General features: G+C 47.4%; 1 protein-coding gene across 3 annotated transcripts in view; it reads left to right on the top strand.

Annotated features, from left to right (window-relative positions):
• Nucleotides 1-16843, top strand: part of aass (aminoadipate-semialdehyde synthase) — a 64215-nt gene extending 47372 nt beyond the window's left edge. For all 3 annotated transcript variants that reach the window (XM_078416914.1, XM_078416912.1, XM_078416913.1), the window contains 6 exons: nt 280-447; nt 8777-8872; nt 11928-12043; nt 13724-13812; nt 14508-14684; nt 16395-16843. In XM_078416914.1, coding sequence (XP_078273040.1) covers nt 280-447; nt 8777-8872; nt 11928-12043; nt 13724-13812; nt 14508-14684; nt 16395-16510 — 762 coding nt within the window. In that variant the 3' untranslated portion in view covers nt 16511-16843. The remainder of the gene's footprint in view (nt 1-279; nt 448-8776; nt 8873-11927; nt 12044-13723; nt 13813-14507; nt 14685-16394) is intronic.
• The last annotated feature ends 4271 nt before the right edge of the window (nt 16844-21114 follow it).

Here is a 21114-nt window from a genome sequence, read left to right as displayed (position 1 = left end):
TGAAAGACAAAACATTCAAGATGATACCTTTTACAAAATCATTCATCTGAAACGTGAACTAAAAGTGGGATAACATGGAACTCGTGTGAACGGGTGATTGATGGTCGCGGCCAGCATCGGTGGGCCGAAGGGCCTGTTTCCATGCTGTATCTCTAAACGGAACTAAGCTAAACTAAACGTGGGGGGACTCAGTGGAAGCTTGTGTCTCTTGCCATGTTTGTGCGTGCTTTCCCCCTGGCTCTTGCTGAATGCAGTGTGTCGGATGTGATTATTCCCCAGGTTGTGGATATACCAGCCGGAGGGGCAGTACTTGACCATGCTCGGCCGATGGGTTTCTTCCCAGGATTTAATTTGGAGGGTTTACCGAACAGAGACAGCACCAAATACGGCAAGCCATTTGGTATCGAGTCAGCCAGCACTCTCTTGCGAGGCTCCTTGAGATACAGGGTAAGCATGGAAACTGCGAACAACTGTAAACATTGAAACGGCAATTCTGGCCCGCCAGAAAGAAGCGTGATGGAGGAGACAACAGGGGGCTTGTTGTATCGGGAGAAACTGCAGACGCTGGTTTACGCCGAAAGTAGACACAAAATGCTGGAGTAACTCAGTGGGACAGGCGGCATCTCCCTGGAGAGAAGGAATGGATGACGTTTCGGGTCGAGACCCTTTAGCGTTGGTGGCCCCGGTCAGCAGACAGCCAGGGAGGCGGTGATGATCGGTGGCAGCGGCCGTGGCCCTAGGGAGGCGGTGAGGTTCGTCAGCGCCCCCCGGGGAGGGAGGGAGAGTTGGCGGAAGTGGCGGTGGCCCCGGGATGGCGATGAGAGTCATCATTGGCCCTGGAGAAGGCGATGAGGGTCGGAGAGGTGGTGGGTGTTGGTGCTAGTCCTCATGGTGCCAATGGCATCCCGGGTCTCAGCCCCCTGGTGGTCGGCCAGGCGGCGCGGTGTTGCGGTGGACTTCTAGCACTGCGTTTAGTCATTCGGACACCAGCTGCAGCCCTTCCAAGGATGGAAGAGGATTCACGGATAGTTAGTCCACGTGGGATGCTGTTTAAGCGGACCAGGGTTGGCACAGTGGTGCTGTCTTGCTAATGATAATTTCCAGAAAAATGTTCAATAAGTAGCTAGCGAAAGCTAAAAGCTCGAATAATTGAAGGAGAATTGTTGATCTGATTTGAAGATTGTTTAGGCGTGAGAAGATGAAAGCATTATGAAGTTTAAACTAGTTGCCCTTTCTAACTAGCTACGCTATTTCAATATTTCCAACTCAGATTTGTAACCGTAATTAGGAGTTTTGATTTGGACTCATTTCCAGTTCATTCAATTTTGAGAATGCAGGATATCAATAGACAATATATAATAAACAATAGGTGCAGGAGGAGGCCATTCGGCCCTTCGAGCCAGCACCGCCATTCAATGTGATCATGGCTGATCATTCTCAATCAGTACCCCGTTCCTGCCTTCTCCCCATACTCCCTGACTCCGCTATCCTTAAGAGCTCTATCTAGCTCTCTCTTGAATGCATTCAGAGAATTGGCCTCCACTGCCTTCTGACGTAGAGAATTCCACAGATTCACAACTCTCTGACCGAAAACGTTTTTCCTCATCTCAGTTCTAAATGGCCTACCCCTTTTTCTTAAACTGTGGCCCCTTGTTCTGGACTCCCCCAACATTGGGAACATGTTTCCTGCCTCTAACGTGTCCAACCCCTTAATAATCTTATACGTTTCGATAAGATCTCCTCTCATCCTTCTAAATTCCAGTGTATACAAGCCTAGTCGCTCCAGTCTTTCAACATATGACAGTCCCGCCATTCACTAGGGCCCTGTACAACTGCAGAAGGACCTCTTTGCTCCTATACTCAACTCCTCTTGTTATGAAGGCCAACATTCCATTGGCTTTCTTCACTGCCTGCTGCACCTGCATGCTTCCTTTCAGTGACTGATGCACTAGGACACCCAGATCTCGTTGTACGTCCCCTTTTCCTAACTCGACACCATTCAGATAATACTCTGCCTTCCTGTTCTTACCACCAAAGTGGATAACCTCACACTTATCCACATTAAACTGCATCTGCCATGCATCCGCCCACTCACACAACCTGTCCAAGTCACCCTGCATCTTCCTCACAGTTGACACTACCACCCAGCTTTGTATCATCTGCATATCAGTGTGGAAAAATCCTTTGCATAAAGCATAAAGGAGGTTACCAATGTTCCTTTCCCTGGAGTATTTAAGTTGCCCACTCCTGTTAGTTAGTGTAGTTAGTCAATTTAGTTTATTGTCGCGTGTACCATCCTTTTGATGCGTGCAAACCAACCAGCGGACAGTCCATGATTACAATCGAACCATTTACGGTGTACAGGTGATACACATACATGATACATGTACCATACATCTTGGTACGTGATAAGGGAATAACGTTTGGTGCAAGGTAAAGCCAGTAAAGTCTGATCAAAGATAGTCCGAATGTCCCCAATCAGGTGAATAGTGATTCAGGACTGCTCCTCCCTGGTAGTTGTAGGATGATTCAGTTGCCTTATTAACAGTCTGGAAGAAACAATCCCTGCATTTGGAGCTGTGCGTTTTCACACTCTTATACCTTTTGCCCGATGGGAGAGAGGAGAAGAGGGAGTGGCCAGTGTGCGACTCGTCCTTGATTAAGCTGCTGGCCTTGCCGAGGCAGCGTGAAGTGTAAATGGAGTCAATGGAAGGGAGGTTGGTTTGTGTGATGGTCCACAATTCTCTGCAATTTCTTGCGGTCATGGTTGGAGCTGTTCCCAAAGCAAGCTGTGATGTTGATTTCTGAGGCAGTGTCATGAATCTTCTGCGGGTACAGATTTACAAATCTGCGAACTGCTCGCTGCTTACCTTCTAATGGGCTCGTATACTTTTAAGCCACCTTTAACTGCGTCAATGGTTATCCGTTTTAACAACTCTTAAGCTATCTGGTTCTCGTTGTGCTTGATAAAGCTCCTGTATGCAACGCTGGGGATATTAAAATGATAAAGATGTTACGTGGGAGTTTAATCCGAACAAGTGTGAGTTGTTCCACTTGGGGAGGTCAAATGTAAGTGGAAGAATCTAGAGATGGCCTTTAGACAGGCGCATGGATATGCAGGGAAATCATGAGCTCTAGGTCACGTGCTGGCAGAACAGAGCAAGTGTGAGCTGTTGCACACTTTGTTGCACTCAAATGTAAGCGTGAGGTATATGGTTCACTCAAATGCTGCCTGGGTTAGAGAGTATTAGCTACAAAGAGATGTTGGACAGACTGGGATTGTTTTATTTATTTAATTTGACACAAATTTACACAGGACATCAACAAACAGTGGTGGGCGGTACAGGACAAATATACCCCTCTCCCCATCCCCAAGGCTCAAAAAACGCAAAACGAGTCTTTGTGTTCAAATGTTACATATTAGCAACAGCAGCATACAAATATAAATAAATGATTATGACTGTGTAGACAATATTTTCAGTTAAAGGAAAAATCTTTAATAAAATCTATAAAACGGTTCCAGGTCAGAACGAAGTTTCCGCGGGCCTTGCACCGTTTATACCTGATCGTTTCCAGGGATAACAAGGAGAGCACCTCCTTTAACCGCTGCAAAAAGGATGGAGCTTTTTTGACTTCCAGTTAAATAGAATAAGCCTGCGAGCCAGCAATGATGCAAATGCTAAAGCATTTGCTTGCAAATTTGTAAACTTACAGTTTGGGATTCCAAAGATAGCTGTGTGCAAATCAGGGTTTATAGTCTGTCTGCAGATATGGGAGAATACCTCAAATATATTTCCCCAGTAGCTGTTGAGAGAGGGACATGTCCAGAACATGTGTCCTACAGAGGCTGGGCTACGGACACATCTAGGGCAGCCAGGGTCTGTGATAGAAAAGATTCCGGCAAGTTCGTCTCTTGAATAATGAAGACGGTGAAGCACTTTAAATTGGATCAACCCATGGCATATACACAGCGACGAGGTGTGTATACGAATTAAGCTCTCTCGCCACGCCTCATCAGAAAGCTCTACACCCAGGTCTCTCTCCCATGCCGTTTTTGTTTTGTCCCAGGTTATCTGTTTTAATTCCTGTATTAATGTGTAAATCGTTGAAGCACGTTTCCTGTCAAAGGGGTCCAGCTCCAGAATAGTGTCTAATTGGCTCTTAGTGGACAGATGAGGAAATGAGGGAAACACTGTTTTAGCAAAGCTACGTATTTGAAGATACCTAAAGAAATGGGATCTGGGTACATTATGGTTTAAAACAAGCGTTTCAAAGGGAGTGAAGGTTCCGTCAGTAAACAAGTCACAGACATATACCAGTCCATTCCTATGCCAATATGGAAATCCAGTGTCTAGCATGGAGGGTGTAAAAAATTGATTATTTGCAACCGGAAAAAGCCTGCTGATACCTTTTAATCCAAAATATTTCCTGAACTGTAGCCATATTTTAAGCAAGGTTTTAACCACCGGGTTTGTCATTTGTATTTTACGATTATAAGGTAGCGAGCAGGTAATTATCGGTAGAGGATCAGATAAGAGTTCCATCTGTGCCCCGTTTACTCTTATATGAATATGTCCAATGTAAACGTTTTCCAATATTTGCAGCCCAGTAGTAATAAATAAAGTTAGGCAGCCTGAGACCACCCGCCTTCTTAGGAACTTCCAAGTATATTTTCTTCATCCTGGGATTTGAATTGTTCCAAATAAATGATTTTTTTTTTAGATTTAGAGATACATCGCAGAAACAGGCCCTTCGGCCCACCGGGTCCGCGCCGACCAGCGATCCCCGCACACTAACACTATCCTACACCTACAAATTGTGACAATTTTTTACATTTACCCAGCCAATTAACCTACAAACCTGTAAGTCTTTGGAGTGTGGGAGGAAACCGAAGATCTCGGAGAAAACCCACGCAGGTCACAGGGAGAACGTACAAACTCCGTACAGACGGCGCCCGTAGTCAGGATCGAACCCGAGTCTCCGGCGCTGCATTCGCTGTAAGGCAGCAACTCTACCGCTGCGCCACCGTGCCGCCTCACGGTGATGAGATTAGTCTATCTATTTGCTGAAAAGTTGTCCTAGGTATAAATATAGGAAACATTTGAAAAAGATAATGAAATGTAGGTAAAACCGTCATTTTAACGATATTGATGCGGCCTACTAATGAGAGTGGTGGTGTTGACCACATTTTGAAGTCCTGTGTTGTTCGTTCTAATAATGATTTAAAGTTATGGCTGTATAAACCTCCCATAGTATGGGTGACTTTAATTCCCAGATAAGTAAATACATTTTTCTCAAGTTTAAATGGGAAGCTGGAGTAGTCGCCGTCAGTGTGATTGATTGGGAACAGCAAGCTCTTTGAGTAATTTATCTTATAACCTGACAGGCGGCCAAAAATCTCTAATATATGCAATAGCTTTGGTATGGAGTCAGTTGGATTGGATATAGATACCAGCAGATCGTCCGCGTGCAGCGATACTTTATGATATTTACCACTTCGAGAGATACCACCTCTGATACCATCTTCTGTCCTAAAAGCTCTAGCAAGTGGTTCTATTGCCAAATCAAATAAGTAGGGAGAGAGGCTTCAGCCTTGTCTGCAGCCCCTGTGGAGCTGGAAGTAGTCGGAGATTATATTGTTGGTCCGCACATTGGCGCAAAATATAATATTTTAATCCATAACAAGAATGATGGGCCGAAGCCAAATCTTTTGAGAACAGCAAACAAATATTGCCATTCGACACAGTCGAATGCCTTCTTGGCGTCGAAAGAAATAATTACTTCCGATTGTTCTATGGTGTGAGGTGTATACAATACATTAAGTAGGCGCCGCATGTTATAGAACGACTGCCTGCCCGGTATAAATCCAGTTTGGTCAGGGTTAATAACTTTGAAAACTACTGTTTCAAGATAGGTGGCTAAAATTTTTGTGAGGATTTTATAATCACAATTCAACAAGCTTATAGAACCACACAATAGTGGGTCTTTATCTTTTAAAAGTAGGACTGATATGGTTGCCTGCGACGTTGTTTGAGGTAGTCTCTGTTGGCTAAAAATGTCCTGATACAGCAATTTAAGTGTTGGAGCCAGTTTGATTGGAAAGTCTTTTTTTATTTCAATTGGGAAACCGTCTGGTCCTGGGGCTTTGTTGCTCTGCATCGATTTAATTGATTGTAATATTTCTTCAGTTGATATTTCCCTGTCAATTTGTGTCTGGTCCTCTGTAGTAATTTCTGGGATGTGTAGGCTGTCTAAGAAGGCAGGAATACCTGCTAGATCACTGGGTTGTGTATGTGTGAGGGGTGGTAGTGTGGGTGGGGGGGTGGTGGTGTGGGTGGGGGGGGTGGTGGTGTGGGTGGGGGGGTGGTGGTGTGGGTGGGGGGGTGGGGGAAACCTTTCTCTTTTAGGTCTCTTCCTCACGGCGCGGGGTGCGGCTCGGCCGCGGGGCCTTCCATCGCCCGGTGCGGCTTGGCCACGGTGCCTTCCATCGCCCGGTGCGGCTCGGCCGCTGGACTTAACAGTGCCCGGTGCGGCTTGGCCGCGGGGCCTTCCATCGCCCGGTGCGGCTCGGCCGCGGGGCCTAACATCGCTGGTGCGGCTCGGCCGCTGGACTTAACAGTGCCCGGTGCGGCTTGGCCACAGGGCCTTCCATCGCCCGGTGCGGCTCGGCCGCTGGACTTAACAGTGCCCGGTGCGGCTTGGCCGCGGGGCCTAACATCGCTGGTGCGGCTCAGCCGCGGGGCCTAACATCGCTGGTGCGGCTCGGCCGCTGGACTTAACAGTGCCCGGTGCGGCTCAGTCGTGGGGCCTAACATCGCTGGTGCGGCTCGGCCGCTGGACTTAACAGTGCCCGGGCCGTGGGGCCTAACATCGCCCGGCGCGGCTCGGCCGCGGGACTTTTCTTCGCTGGTGCGGCTCAGCCGCTGGACTTAACATCGCCCGGTGTTTGTTATGGCAGCCATCACTTCAGACAAGTCAACAGACTCACTATCTTGGGGCCCCGAGGCTTTAGCGGCCTGGTGTTTGTCAGACTTGGCAGACTTTGTTTTTCCCATGGCGTCTTCCACGCTGTCAATGTGCAAATGCGAGGTCACTAATTTGGGTGTGCCTGCACTTCAATAACGCGCATCTTAAACCCAAATCGTCTGAGGTTAATTAAAAAAAAAAGTTATTAGTATAAAAAAAGTTCGCCCTGGGCAGGAGCTCAGAAAAGCACGTCCCTACACGTCACGGCTCACCAGCGCCCCCCAGGATTGTTTTCTCTCGGAAGCTGGAGGTTGAGGGGAGACCTGATAGAAGTGTATAAAGTTATGCGAGGCATAGTTATAGTAGACAGTCAGAACCTTATTCCCCAGGGTGGAAATGTCCAACACTAGAAAGCTGCGGTTTAAGGCAAGATGGGAGAAAGTTTAAAGGAGATGCGTGGGGCAAGTATTCTGAAGACGGAGGGTGGTGGGTGAGTGTCTGGGTGCACCTTCATGGGTGATGGTGGTGGAGGCGGATACGATGGTGGTGTTTAAAAGACTTTTAGATATGCAGGGAATGGAGGGTCATGGGATCGCGTGTAGGCAGAAGAGAGTAGTTTATCTCGACGTCTTGTTCAACACGGGCATTGCGGGCCGAAGGGCCTTTTACTGTGCTGTACTGTTCTATATTCCACGCTCTACTAATGCAAGTTATTATTCTCCTCCTGTTATTTCTCAGGAAAAAACCCCAATTCATAAGTTCACAAGTGATAGGAGCAGAATGAGGCCATTCGGCCCATCTAGTCTACTCCGCCATTCAATCATGGCTGATCTTCCTCTCACTCCTGACCCCATTCTCCTGCCTTCTCCCCATAACCACTAATCAAGGATTCATCCATCACTGCCTTAAAAATATCCATTGACTTGGCCTCCACAGCCTTCGGTGGCTTTGTTGAATTTACCAATGCTGAGAATTAATTTGAAAATCTCCTTTAATCCATCATCTTTCACAGAAATATTAAGCAGCTTCACTTTGCTAGTATGACTGCTTTTTTTTTTGTCGAGACATTGTGGCTGCCTAACTGGACAGGTTTATTTTCTTACAGAGGAGTTCTTGCCTATTATCCAACACCAGCATCTGGGTTTTTTTCTGTTTCGCGTCCTTATTGGGAATAATCCTGAGCGTTATGATTACAGAGGATTCGGGGAATTGAGTTTCATGCTTGGAAAAGAAAGATTTAAACACTTTATATCTTCTTAGTGAACAGATTGATTCATTAACTCTTCGTCAGCAGCCAATAAGCCATTTCGCAGAAATCTAAAAACCGTGGATAGACACAAAAAGCTGGAGTAACTCAGCGGGACAGGCAGCATCTCTGGAGAGAAGGAATGGGTGACCTTTTGGGTCGAAGAGCCTCTACCCGAAACGTCACCCATTCCTTCTCTCCAGAGATGCTGCCTGTCCCGCTGAGTTACTCCAGCTTTTTGTGTCTAAAAACATATACTGTTGGAAATAACCAGCAGGTATGGCAGCATCTGTGAAGACAGTGGAAAACAAAACATTCAAGTTGGTACCTTTTTCAAAATCGTTGATCTGAAACGTGAACTAAAAGCGGGATAAGGTAGAACTAGCGTGAAGGGGTGATTGATGATCGCCGCGGACTTGGTGGACCGAAGGGCCTGTTTCCCTGCTGTCTCTTTAAACTAAACTAAAGTTAATCGCCCATCTGATCTCAAATAACGTTTAAGCTGTCGAATGGCTCTTTATTTAATGGCAACACTAATAGACATTGCCTTGTGCTCTTTTCCAGGGATTCGCAAATACAGTGAAAGGCTTTCACAAGATTGGACTCATCAACCCTGATCCGTGCCCCTTCCTGACACCAGCAGCTCCTCCGATTACCTGGGTAGGTAACTTACCTTCTTGGAAAAGCACAGAGTGTTGCTTGACAAATCTAGACGTTTGGACCATTCAACCTTGCCATGTAATAGTGATTGCCACTGGTCTTTTCTAACCTTATTTCCGAACTGACGTCCGGTATTTACGCTTTATTTCTTGGTGTTTTTATGTGCTGTTCATTATTAATTTCAAGGGTGGTGCTTCTGGTGGAGCCGCCGCCTCACAGTGCCGGTGACCTGGGTTCGATCCCGACCTCGGGTGCTGCCTGTGTGGAGTTTGCACCTTTCCCCCTCGTGACCTTTGTGGGTTTCCTCCGGGTGCTCCGGTTTCGAGAATCGATGGTGTTTTATTGTCGTAAGTCCCGGGCAGAACAATGAAATTCTTACTTGCTGCAGCACAACAGAATAAGCAAAGATAGTACTCTGTAAACAATATAATAAACGAGAGAAAGTAAAGTCTCCATGTCCCAAAAGACATTTGACTCTGTAGGTTAATTGGCATCTGTACATTGCCCCCTATTGTGAAGGGAGTGGGAGAACATAGAACTACTGTGAACAGATGATCGATGGTCGGCATGGATTCAGTGGGCCGAAGGGCCTGTTGCAACTTTCTATCTTTCAATTCAAAGTCAGTTCAATGAGAGTTTCAGAGAACAAACTTGGTAGGCAACACGGAAGTTGTATTACATTATAAAATATTTTGCTTTCATTTTTGATTCTAAATATTTGAGTTCATATTATTTTGTAATATTATTTCGTTCGGCCCACCGAGTTCGTGCCGATCAATGATCACCCAAACACGAGCTCTACCCTACATGGCTGGGACAATTTAACGGACACCAATTAACTTACAAACCTGCGCCTTTTTTGGAATGTGGGAGGATATACATTAATGACTTAGATGAAGGGATTAAAAGTACCATTAGCAAACTTGCAGATGATACTAAGCTGGGGGTAGTGTGAATTGTGAGAAAGATGCAATAAGGCTGCAGGGTGACTTGGACAGGTTGTGTGAGTGGGCGGATACATGGCAGATGCAGTTTAATGTAGATAAGTGTGAGGTTATTCACTTTGGAAGTAAGAATAGAAAGGCAGATTATTATCTGAATGGTGTCAAGTTAGGAAGAGGGGATGTTCAACGAGATCTGGGTGTCCTAGTGCATCAGTCACTGAAAGGAAGCATGCAGGTACAGCAGGCAGTGAAGAAAGCCAATGGAATGTTGACCTTCGTAACAAGAGGAGTTGAGTATAGGAGCAAAGAGGTCCTTCTACAGTTGTACCGGGCCCTGGTGAGACCGCCCCTGGAGTACTGTGTGCAGTTTTGGTCTCCAAATTTGAGGAAGGATATTCTTGCCATTGAGGGCGTGCAGCGTGGGTTCACTAGGTTGATTCCCGGAATGGCGGGACTTTCGTATGTTGAAAGGCTGGAGCAATTAGGCTTGTATACACTGGAATTTAGAAGGATGAGGGGGGATCTTACTGAAACGTATAAGATAATTAGGGGATTGGACACATTAGAGGCAGGAAACATGTTCCCAATGTTGGGGGAGTCCAGAACAAGGGGCCACAGTTTAAGAATAAGGGGTAGGCCATTTAGAACGGAGATGAGGAAGAACTTTTTCAGTCAGAGAGTGGTGAAGGTGTGGAATTCTCTGCCTCAGAAGGCAGTGGAGGCCAGTTCGTTGGATGCTTTCAAGAGAGAGCTGGATAGAGCTCTTAAGGATAGCGGAGTGAGGGGGTATGGGGAGAAGGCAGGAACGGGGTACTGATTGAGAGTGATCAGCCATGATCGCATTGAATGGCGATGCTGGCTCGAAGGGCTGAATGGCCTACTCCTGCATCTATTGTCTATTGTCTATTGTTTATTGATAACCGGAGCAGCCGGAGAAAACACCCACGTGGACACAGGGAGAATGTGCAAACTCCAAGCAGACGTGGTCAGGATCGCACCCGGGTCTCTGTCGTTGTGAGGCAACAACTCTACCGCCGTGCCGCCCTCAAAATGGCCACTGAATGTCGACTGAATGCTGGCAATCAAACAAGGCAGCGCCTTTACCACCTCAGGCAGCTGAGGAAATTCAGAGTGTCTCTGAGGATCCATCAATGCTTCTACTCTGGGGCTGTAGAGAGCATCCTGTCCGGCAACATCACAGTCTGGTTTGGGAACAGCTCTGCCCAGGACTGGAAGGCCCTGCAGAGAGTAGTGCGTTCGGCAGAACGCACCATGGGAACTACACTCGTCCCCCTGCAGGACCTATACATCAGGAGGTGCAGATCCAGAGCAAGCAAGATCATGAGGGATCCCTGCCACCCCAGTAATGGACTGTTCCAGCTGCTGCGGTCAGGCAAACGCCTCCGCTGTCATGCTGTGAAAACGGAGAGGATGAGACGGAGTTTCTTCCCACAGGCCATCAGGACTGTTAACTTTTATAACTCCAGGGACTAAATTTTCTTTTCTGTATTAATTTATATGCTGTAATTGTAATTTTTTTTGCACAACCGCAGGCATTTTTTTTTTTAGAGATACAGCGCGGAAACAGGCCCTTCAGCCCACCGAGTCCGCGCCGCCCAGCGATCCCCGCACATTAACACTATCCTACACACACTAGGGATAATTTAAAAAAAACATTTACCCAGTCAATTAACCTACATACCTGTACGTCTTTGGAGTGCGGGAGGAAACCAAAGATCTCGGAGAAAACCCACGCAGGTCACGGGGAGAACGTACAAACTCCGTACAGACGGCGCCCGTAGTCAGGATCGAACCTGAGTCTCCTGCGCTGCATTCGCTGTAAGGCAGCAACTCTACCGCTGCGCCACCGTGCCGCCCCGTGCATTGCCACTTTCATTTCACTGCACATCGTGTATGTGTATGTGACAAATAAACTTGACTTGATTTGAGTTGAACAAAGTGATTGAGTTTTATCCGTTGTGGTATAAGAATATTGCTGCTTGTTTTGTGTAACACCTCCCCAGCCAGCGGCCCCAGCCTCGGCCGCCTAGTTTCTCACTCTGTTTACTCCTTGACTTGAAAATCTACGTCAAACTCTTACGTTTGTGTAGCGGGACCTGATGTGCCAACTGGTGGGAATCCCAGCATCCAGCAGCGTCCAGAGTCTCGAGGAAGCTGTGTACGAAAAGATTGAAAGAGATGAGCACAGAATGAACGCGTTGAAATGGTGAGGGGAAAATCTGCATTTTGTTTCTTCCCGTAGTTTCTCTGTCAAAGGCCACTTGAATGGTTTGGGTCTGAGAGTCGTTTAGCTTAGTCTACAGACACAGCACGGTAACAGCCCCTTCGGCCCACCGCGTCCGCGCCGTCCAGCGATCCCTGCACGCTAACACTACCCGACACGCACTAGGGACAATTTTACATTTATATCAAGCCAAGTAGCCTACAAACCTCTTTGGAGCGTGGGAGGAAACCGAAGATCTCGGAGAAAACCCACGCAGGTCACAGGGAGAACGTACAAATTCCGTACAGACAAGCCCCCGTAGTCAGGATTGAACCTGGGTCTCTGGCGCTGTAAGGCGCCCAATTGGATAGATGATGCTGTTTACGCAGCAGTTAGTGTTCGCTAGTTATCTGCCAAGAAGATCTACATGAATCATGATGATCTATACAGTTTATATGCTGAAGTAGGGTCTCGACTCGAAACGTCACCCATTTCTTCTATCCAGAGATGCTGCCTGTCCCGCTGAGTTACTCCAGCTTTGTGCGTCTATCTTCTTTGGTGTATACCAGCATCTGCTGTTCTTTCCTACACAGTTTACTTGCATGCACCTCCCCCATCTGTGATGGACCACCATGCATTTGATGGCAGTCCATTGAGCAGCCAAGCTGAGACCTTGACTGTATAAAGAGAGGCATTGTTGAGACTCAAACCTGCCATATTTAGGTTTGCTTAGAAAAAGGGAAAGTAGGCAGGCGCTTATTGATTTGTATCAGCAGAACAAGTATTATAACCAAGATAAACTTCAGGTAATCTTAAGATAGTTCTTCATTAAGACATAGTTTAAAATACAGTATGATAATACAGTCTGCCCTCATTATTACGAACCTCTTTATAATGGATTTTGTTTATAGCAGACAACATCTCTTGTAACCGAGGCACCCTTTTGTATGGGGAATAAAGGACCAAGTTGGAAAGGGTGCAGAGAAGATTTACAAAGATGTTGCCAGGACTCGAGGGCCTGAGCTTTAGAGAGAGGTTGAGTGGGCTGGGACTCCGAGGATGAGGGGTGATCTTATGGAGGTGTACAAAATCATGAGAGGAGTAGATCGGGTAGATGCACAGAGTCTTATCCAGAGTCAGGGAATCGAGAACTAGAGGACAGGTTTAAGGTGAGGGAGGAAAGATTTAATAGGAACCTGAGGGGTAACTCAAAGGATAACTTCACGCAAAGGGTGGTAGGTGTATGTAACGAGATGCTGGAGGAGGTAGTTGAGGAAGGTACTATCACACCATTTAAGAAACATTTAGACAGGTCCTTGGTTAGAACTGATTTAGAGGGATATAGGCCAAATGCAGGCTGGTGGGACTAGAGTGGATGGGGCATGTTGGGCCGATGCGTTTGATTTCATGCTGTAGTAAGTGAATGGAAAACAGAGGTTTCTGCCTCTTATCTAGTCGCAGTGCTGTGGCGGTTCACTGCTTTCTCCACAGTGTCCACTCTATACTGATCATAATCCTAGCACTATGTTGAATCAATCAGTGCAATGTGAACAGTCCTGATTCTCCTGCACTCACTTGACCTTGCATGACCGAACAATGATGTCCGCACCATCTTTAAAGATTCCTCTCACCAACTTGTTTTGGGCAATCGCCTGGTCTAACGTTTGTTTGTTTGTGACAAAGGCTTGGGCTGTTCGAAGATGAGCCGGTGAAGAAAGGACACAGTCTTCTCGAGTCTTTTGCAAAGCACCTTGAGCCCAAACTTTCCTACGGTAAGAGAGGCTTGGCATGTTCTCATGCAATAAGCTGTCACTGTTTTACTGTTAAAACTTAACTAAAAATAATTAGTTTTAACTAGACCAAGTGGACCCGTTGGGCCCAAACCTCTCCTGTATTGGTGCAGCATGCTCTCCTCCCCCCCCGACTACCCCTCCCTCCCCCCCTCTCCCCGTCACCCTCCTCCCCACTCCCCTCCCCCCTCCTACCCCCCTCCCCCTCCCCCTCCCTCCCTCTCCCTCCCCCCCTTCACCTCTCCCCCTCACTCCATCCCCCTCAACCCCCCTTATCCTCCCTCCTTCCCCCCCCCCCTCCCTCCAGCCCCCTCCCTCCCTCGGTGATAGATTTAAACTTTAAAATGTGAATAACTTAAAAAATATAACACCGATTTCAATGAAACTTCTTCCATTACACCAAAGGGACGACGGTGAGTAAGTAAGTTCCATTAGCCCTAACTCTCTTGTGAAAACGTCCAGTGGATTGGCCTCCACTGCCTTCTGTGGCAGAGAAATCCACAGATTCACAACTCTCTGGGTGAATAGTCCCAGTCCTAAACGGCCTACCCCTTATTCTTAAACTGTGACCCCTGGTTCTGGACTCCCCCCAAAAGCGGGAACATTTTTCTTGCACCTAACCTGTCCAATCCCTTCAGAGTTTTATATGTTTCTGTAAGATTATGCTTTTGTTTCAGCTCCTGGTGAGAGAGACCTGGTCGTGTTGCGGAACGATGTTGGGATTAGACACCCCTCGGGTCAACTGGAAACCAAGCACGACAGTCTGGTGGTCTACGGTGATGTTGGCGGTTTCTCGGCAATGGCCAAAACTGTTGGCTACCCATGTGCAATCGCAGCTGAGATGGTCTTAGACGGTAAGTGTTCCTTCACTTCACGCGAGTCTTTTTGTGAGACGGTTGTAAATATTTCCCTGCAGGGAGAGGGATTCTGAATGCTTGTTTTGCGTTGAATAAGAGGACAGCACTGTGGCACAGAGAGGTGGCATGGTGGCGCAGCGGTAGAGTCGCTGCCTTCCAGCGCCAGAGACCCGGGCTCCATCCTTACTGCAAGCACTGTCTGTACAGTGTTTGCCCGTTCTCCCTATAACCTGCGTGGGTTTCTCCGGGTGCTCCGGTTCCCGCCCACTCTCCAAAGATGTGCCGGTTTGTAGGTTAATTGGCTTCTGTAAGTTGTAAATTGTCCCAAATGTGTAGGTATAGTGCTCGTTTATGTACGGTGTGATCACTGGTCGGTGGGGCTGAGGGGCCAGTTTTCACATTGTCTCTAAAGTAAAAAGGAGAGGGATTTAGGATCTACAGAAAACCAGCAGAATTATCCCAGGGAAGTCTGGACAAAATGGAGGCTGGAAAGGTGGACCCTCTTGCCCTACTATATCACCACTGCCCCCAGTCCCAGACCACCCCTCTCTTACCCTGCTCCCACCTCCTTGTGCATTCAAATCCGATTACAGAATTTGACAGGTTTGGAGGGATATGGACCAAGGGCAGGCAGGTGGGGCTAGTGTAGCAGGGACATGTTGGGCTGAAGGGCCTGTTTCCACACTGTAGTACTCTGTGACTCTAATCCAAACTTCTGTTGAAGTGCTGTGCAGATGGAGTGCAGGATTTCTGGTTGCATTATCTTTTATCTGAGACGCCTGGCATTTTCTCTTAATGCAAATACTTCCTAGAACTCTGGTCATTTGTCCTTGAACTCTTTCTCTGGAACTTTGTGCATATCTTCTTAGTCCCCTGATTATTCTACGAATTTGTTAGTTGAGAAGGATTTAGTGTCTTTTCTTTTTGCTGATTTAAGCTGCCTTCAACTTAATAATAAAACTTTTACACTTACAAGTCATAGGAGCAGATTTAGGCCATTCGGCCCATCGAGTCTACTCCGCCATTCAATCACGGCTGATCTATCTCTCCCTCTTAGAATCTGTTCTGGCACAATGGAAGAATAATTTAGTTTAGTTTAGAGATAAAGAGCGGGAAAAAAGGCCCTTTTGGCCCACTGCACATTAACACTATCCTACACACACTACGGACAATTTACATTTACACCAAGCCAATTAGCCTACAAACCTGTACGTCTTTGGAGTATGGCAGGAAACCGAAGATCAACGTGCAAACTCTTTTCAGTGGAAAGCTTTTGTCGCATGCTATCCATTCAGCAGAAAGACAATACATGATTACAATCGAGCCATTTACAGTATTTAGATGCACGATAAGGGAATAACGTTTAGTGCAAGGTAAAGCCAGCAGAGCCCGATCAAGGATAGTCTGATGAGGTAGATAGTAGTTCAGGACTGAAGATAGACACAAGAAGCTGGAGTAACTCAGCGGGACAGGCAGCATCTCTGGAGAGAAGGAAAGGGTGACGTTTCAGGTCGAGACCCTTCGTCAGACTGGGACTGCTCTCTAGTTGGCGTTAAGATGGTTCAGTTGCCTGATAACAGCTGGGAAGAAACTGTCCCTGAATCTGGAGGTGTGTGCTTTCACACTTCGGTACCTTTTTATACCTAAACAACGTTCCGATGCCACTGTATTGATTGTGTTTTTTTTTTGTTTAAATCTTGTTTACAGGTGAAATTACTACCAAAGGAGTGTTTGCACCATTGACCAAAGATATCTATCGACCAATCCTAGATCGTATCAAAGCCGAGGGAATTGTGTACACTTCGAGCACCACTTGTACATGAACACGTTTTGTGACTGGGAAATAGCACGGAAATATATTGTTTGCTACAGATTGTATTCTTCAAAAGCACATAAAATGTTTTTAAACTGTAAATTCCAGGTGGCTACTCTGAAATGTGGGCACGGCTGACCTGGCTGAGGCCATTCATTTAAGGATGTTTCCTTCGTGTTCATAATGCGAGTTAATTGTTTCATTAAAACAATGTGATAATTAATGATTGAACCTTAATCGTTGATGGAGATTGTAATTTGGTTGTTGATAAGCCGAGATGCCTTTGGGGAAAAGTGTTCTGGTGCCAATCTCCCTTTGAGCTTTGAATGTACCCGCCATTAAACAGGCAGCTTTCATGTAAGTTACCATTCATTGCTAACGCAGGTGTATGTGGTCTTTTAGCTATAGTCATAGACGTAAATTGTGCAGGTACCAGAGTCATACTGACGTGTATCCAAGTGAGGAGCATTGAGCCCGCCCCAGTTCCACCACCAGATTTATCCATGGGGTTTTACTGGGCTAGATCATTTACAAATGATGGTGTTTCAGTGTGCGTTGCCTCCACCTCCTCTTGTGCACAACTCCAGCGATTCAGTGGCGCAGCGGTACAGCGCGAGAGTTCCATCTTTATTCCAGGTGCTGTCTGTGCGGTGTTTGTACGTTACCCCACCTCTGACCCCTCTGGGTTTTCTCCGGGTGCTCCTGTTTCGTCCCACGCTCCAAAGACGTACAGGCTTGCAGGTTACTTGGCTACTGTAAATTGTCCCTCGTGTGCGAGGTAGAACTAGTGTGCGGGTGACCGCTGGTCGGCGTGGAATCAGTGGGCACAAAGGGCCTGTTTCTGCCCAGAATCTCCAAAGTCTAAAGTAAAGACTGGTTCAATCCTGGTGCTGTCCGTGTGGACCTGTGACCATGTGGATTGCCTCCCACAATCCCTAAGACAAGCGGGTTAATTGGCCTCTGTAAATTGCCCGTAGCGTTAGAACTTGGGAGGGTACAAGGAGGAGATAATGGGAACGTGGGGGGGAATTAAAACAAAGCTAGGTGTAAGATTGGGATCTTATCGAAACGTATAAGATTATTAAGGGGTTGGACACGTTAGAGGCAGGAAACATGTTCCCAATGTTGGGGGAGTCCAGAACAAGAGGGCCACAGTTTAAGAATAAGGGGTAGGCCATTTAGAATGGAGACGAGGAAAAACCTTTTCAGTCAGAGAGTTGTGAATCTGTGGAATGCTCTGCCTCAGAAGGCAGTGGAGGCCAATTCTCTGAATGCATTCAAGAGAGAGCTAGATAGAGCTCTTAAGGATAGTGGAGTCAGGGGGTATGGGGAGAAGGCAGGAACGGGGTACTGATTGAGAATGATCAGCCATGATCACATTGAATGGCGGTGCTGGCTCAAAGGGCTGAACGGCCTCCTCCTGCACCTATTGTCTATAAAATGGGTGCTTGATGGTCCATACCCCCTGTAGATGTGGTGGGGTGATGCACCACTTTCCATGCTGTGAGGCCCTACGTTCACTTGACTCCATGACTTCACTCCAGATCTGGCCCAGACTGTTTGAGTGCACGGCCTCATTTAATTACAAACCACGAGTTGCAGGAGACATCCAGATACAAGTCCTTGGAATGCGGAAATGTAAAGAAGGGACTGGTGTAGGTTTGGAGCAAATGGACGTGTTAGACCTGGCCCACACTTGAAGGGGCAAAGGGCCTGTTTCCACATTACGTGACTCTGCAATGCCAGAATACCTGAGGCAATGGTTCTGGTGGCTGCACACAGGCATTCCTCTGGGCTTCCCTCCTGTGAACAGCGGCACGGTGGTGCAGCGGTAGAGTTGTTGCCTTATAGCGCCAGAGACCCGGGTTCAATCCTGACCACGGGTGCTGTCTGTACGGAGTTTGTACGTTCATGTATTCAAGGGAGAGTTGGATATAGCTCTTGGGGCTAACGGAATCAAGGGATATATGGGGATAAAACAGGAATTGATTTTGGATGATCTGTCATGAACATATTGAATGGCGGTGCTGGCTCCAAAGGCCGAATGGCCTTTTCCTGAACCTATTTTCTATGTTTCTATGTTCTACCCATGACCTGCGTGAGTTTTCTCCGGGTGCTCCAATTTCCTCCCTCGTCCCAAAGACTTGCCGGTTTGTAGGTTAATTGGTTTCTGTAAATTGTTCCTAATGTGCAGGATAGTCAAGTCAATTTTATTTGTATAGCACATTTAAAAACAACCCACGTTGACCAAAGTGCTGTACATCAGTTCAGGTACTAAGAAACGAACATACAATGGCACACAAACATAACAGCACGTACATAAACAGTTCACAGCGCCCCCTCAGAGGGCCTCAAACGCTAGGGAGTAGAGATAGGTTTTGAGCCTGGACTTAAAGGAGTCGATGGAGGGGGCAGTTCTGATGGGGAGAGGGATGCTGTTCCACAGTCTGGGAGCTGCAACCGCAAAAGCGCGGTCACCCCTGAGCTTAAGCCTGGACCACGGGATAGTCATATAGGATAGTCATATAGATAGGATACTGCTAGTGTATGGGGTGATCGCTGGTCGGCGCGGAGCCAGTGGGCCGAATGACCTGTTTCCACGAGAGAGACCTGTCTTGCTTCCCAGGATCCCCTCCTTCCGGGCAACAAAGGCTGGAAACATACAGCACTTCGTAGCCCCTGTCATTGGAGATACTCGTGAAACTCTCTGGAAACATTGATCTACATTCACTGAACACTGAGGAGTCGGAATCTTTCCCACTGAGGACTGATTCGTGTTATTGCCAGGAGTCGGTGGCAAGCTGCCAGGAAAGACCAGTGCCCAATGCAATGCAACACGGTGGCTCAGCGGTAGAGCTGCTGCCTTACAGCGCCAGAGACCCGGGTCCGATCCTGCCTACGGGTGCTGTCTGCACGGAGTTTGTTCGTTTGTCCCGTGACCGCGTGGGTTTGCTCCGAGATCTTTGGTTTCCTCCCACACTCCAGAAATGTAGCGATTTGAAGGTTAATTGGCTTGGTATAAATGTAAAATTGTCCCTCGTGTTTGCAGAGTAGTGTTAACGTGCGGGGATCGCTGGTCGGCGCAGACTCGGTGGGCCGAAGGGCCTGTTTCCACGTTGAATCTCTAAACTAAACTAATCTAAAGCTATCCCTTGCCACTGAGGTCAATAACTCCCCCCATGGACAGAGTCGCCTGAGTGATGCAGTGGTGAGATGGTGCGTGGGTTTACAGTGGGCGCTTGGATGGCTTCTGTAGTGAGGCTGGGAGTCAAGCCGATCGTCACCTCCGTGATCGACAGGGCTGCTCTCTCCCACAAACCCGCACGTCTTTGGGCAACACAAAATGCTGGAGTGACTCAGCAGGTCAGGCAGCATCTCTGGAGAGAAGGAATAGCACAATCTGCAGGCGTTGCCACTTTCATTTCACTGCACATCTTGTATACGTATGTGACAAATAAAGTTGACTTGACTTGACTTGATTTGACCTCTTCGGTCTGAAGAAGGGTCTCGACCCGAAACGTCACCCATTCCTTCTCTCCAGAGTCGCTGCCTGACCCGCTGAGTTACTCCAGCATTTTGTGTCTACCTTCGATTGAAACCAGCGTCTGCAGTTTTCTTTCCCGCACGTCTTTGGGATGTGGGAGGAAACCCACGCGGTCAGAGGGAGAACGTGCAAACTCCGCGTAGACAGCACCCGATGTCGGGATCGTACCGGGGTTCCGGTAGTCCAGTCCAAGCACGAGTGCGTGGCCAGGGTCCCTACATCTCAGTGATTACAGGCTTGCAAGAACTGAAGATATTAGAGACAAAATGCCGGAGTAACTCAGCGGGACGGGCAGCATCTCCGAAGAGAAGGAATAGGTGACGTTTCGGATCGAGACCCTTCCTCAGATTGCCTGAACTTCAGAACTGAACCTGCCAACGTTACATTGTACATCTGAAGGAACCAGGTAGGCATTTTGTCTCTCTGACCGCCCTGCGTGACTATTTTAGTGCCTCCTGCGACCCACTCTGAATGCCAGCTGTGGTCGTGCTGGGTCTCCACTAACTAGTGCTTCCCCCAGCACCAAGGAGGCACCACCCAGACAGAAAACTCCCCCTGTTCATTTAGTGGCATGCTGTTCATTTAGTGGCAAGCTGTAAGCAGGCTGCTCAAACACCTGACAACGCATAACCTTTCAAACTTTGTACCTGGTTTCCATTAAAAGAAGAAAAACAGTTTTTTTTTAACCGTTTGGCCCAATGTGGCTAAATAAAGTTGGTTAACAAAAAATACTTTTTTTTAAAAAGGGCGGTGCAAGTGGTAGAGTTGTAGCCTCACAGCGCCAGACACCAAGGTTCCATCCTGACCTCTGTTGCTCTCTGTGTGGAGTTTGCACGTTCCCCCTGTCACCCCGTGGGTTTCCTTCGGGTTCTCCAGTCCCCCACACCCCCACATCCCAACGATGTGCGGGTTTGCAGGTTAATTGGCCTCTGTAAATTGCCCCTAGTGGGGGCAGTGTGGACTGAAGTACCAGCTAGTGTCCTTTCCTTTTTCTTTTCACTTTTAATTTCAAGTTTTGGTGTACCTTGTTGTGAGTTGTGACTGTTGTCAGACCAATTTCCCTTCGGGGA

The sequence above is a fragment of the Rhinoraja longicauda genome, chromosome 20, assembly GCF_053455715.1.
Source record: "Rhinoraja longicauda isolate Sanriku21f chromosome 20, sRhiLon1.1, whole genome shotgun sequence".
Taxonomy (NCBI): Eukaryota; Metazoa; Chordata; class Chondrichthyes; order Rajiformes; family Arhynchobatidae; genus Rhinoraja; species Rhinoraja longicauda.
The sequence above is the reverse complement of the archived record's forward strand: the minus strand, read 5'-3'. Positions and strand labels throughout refer to the sequence as shown.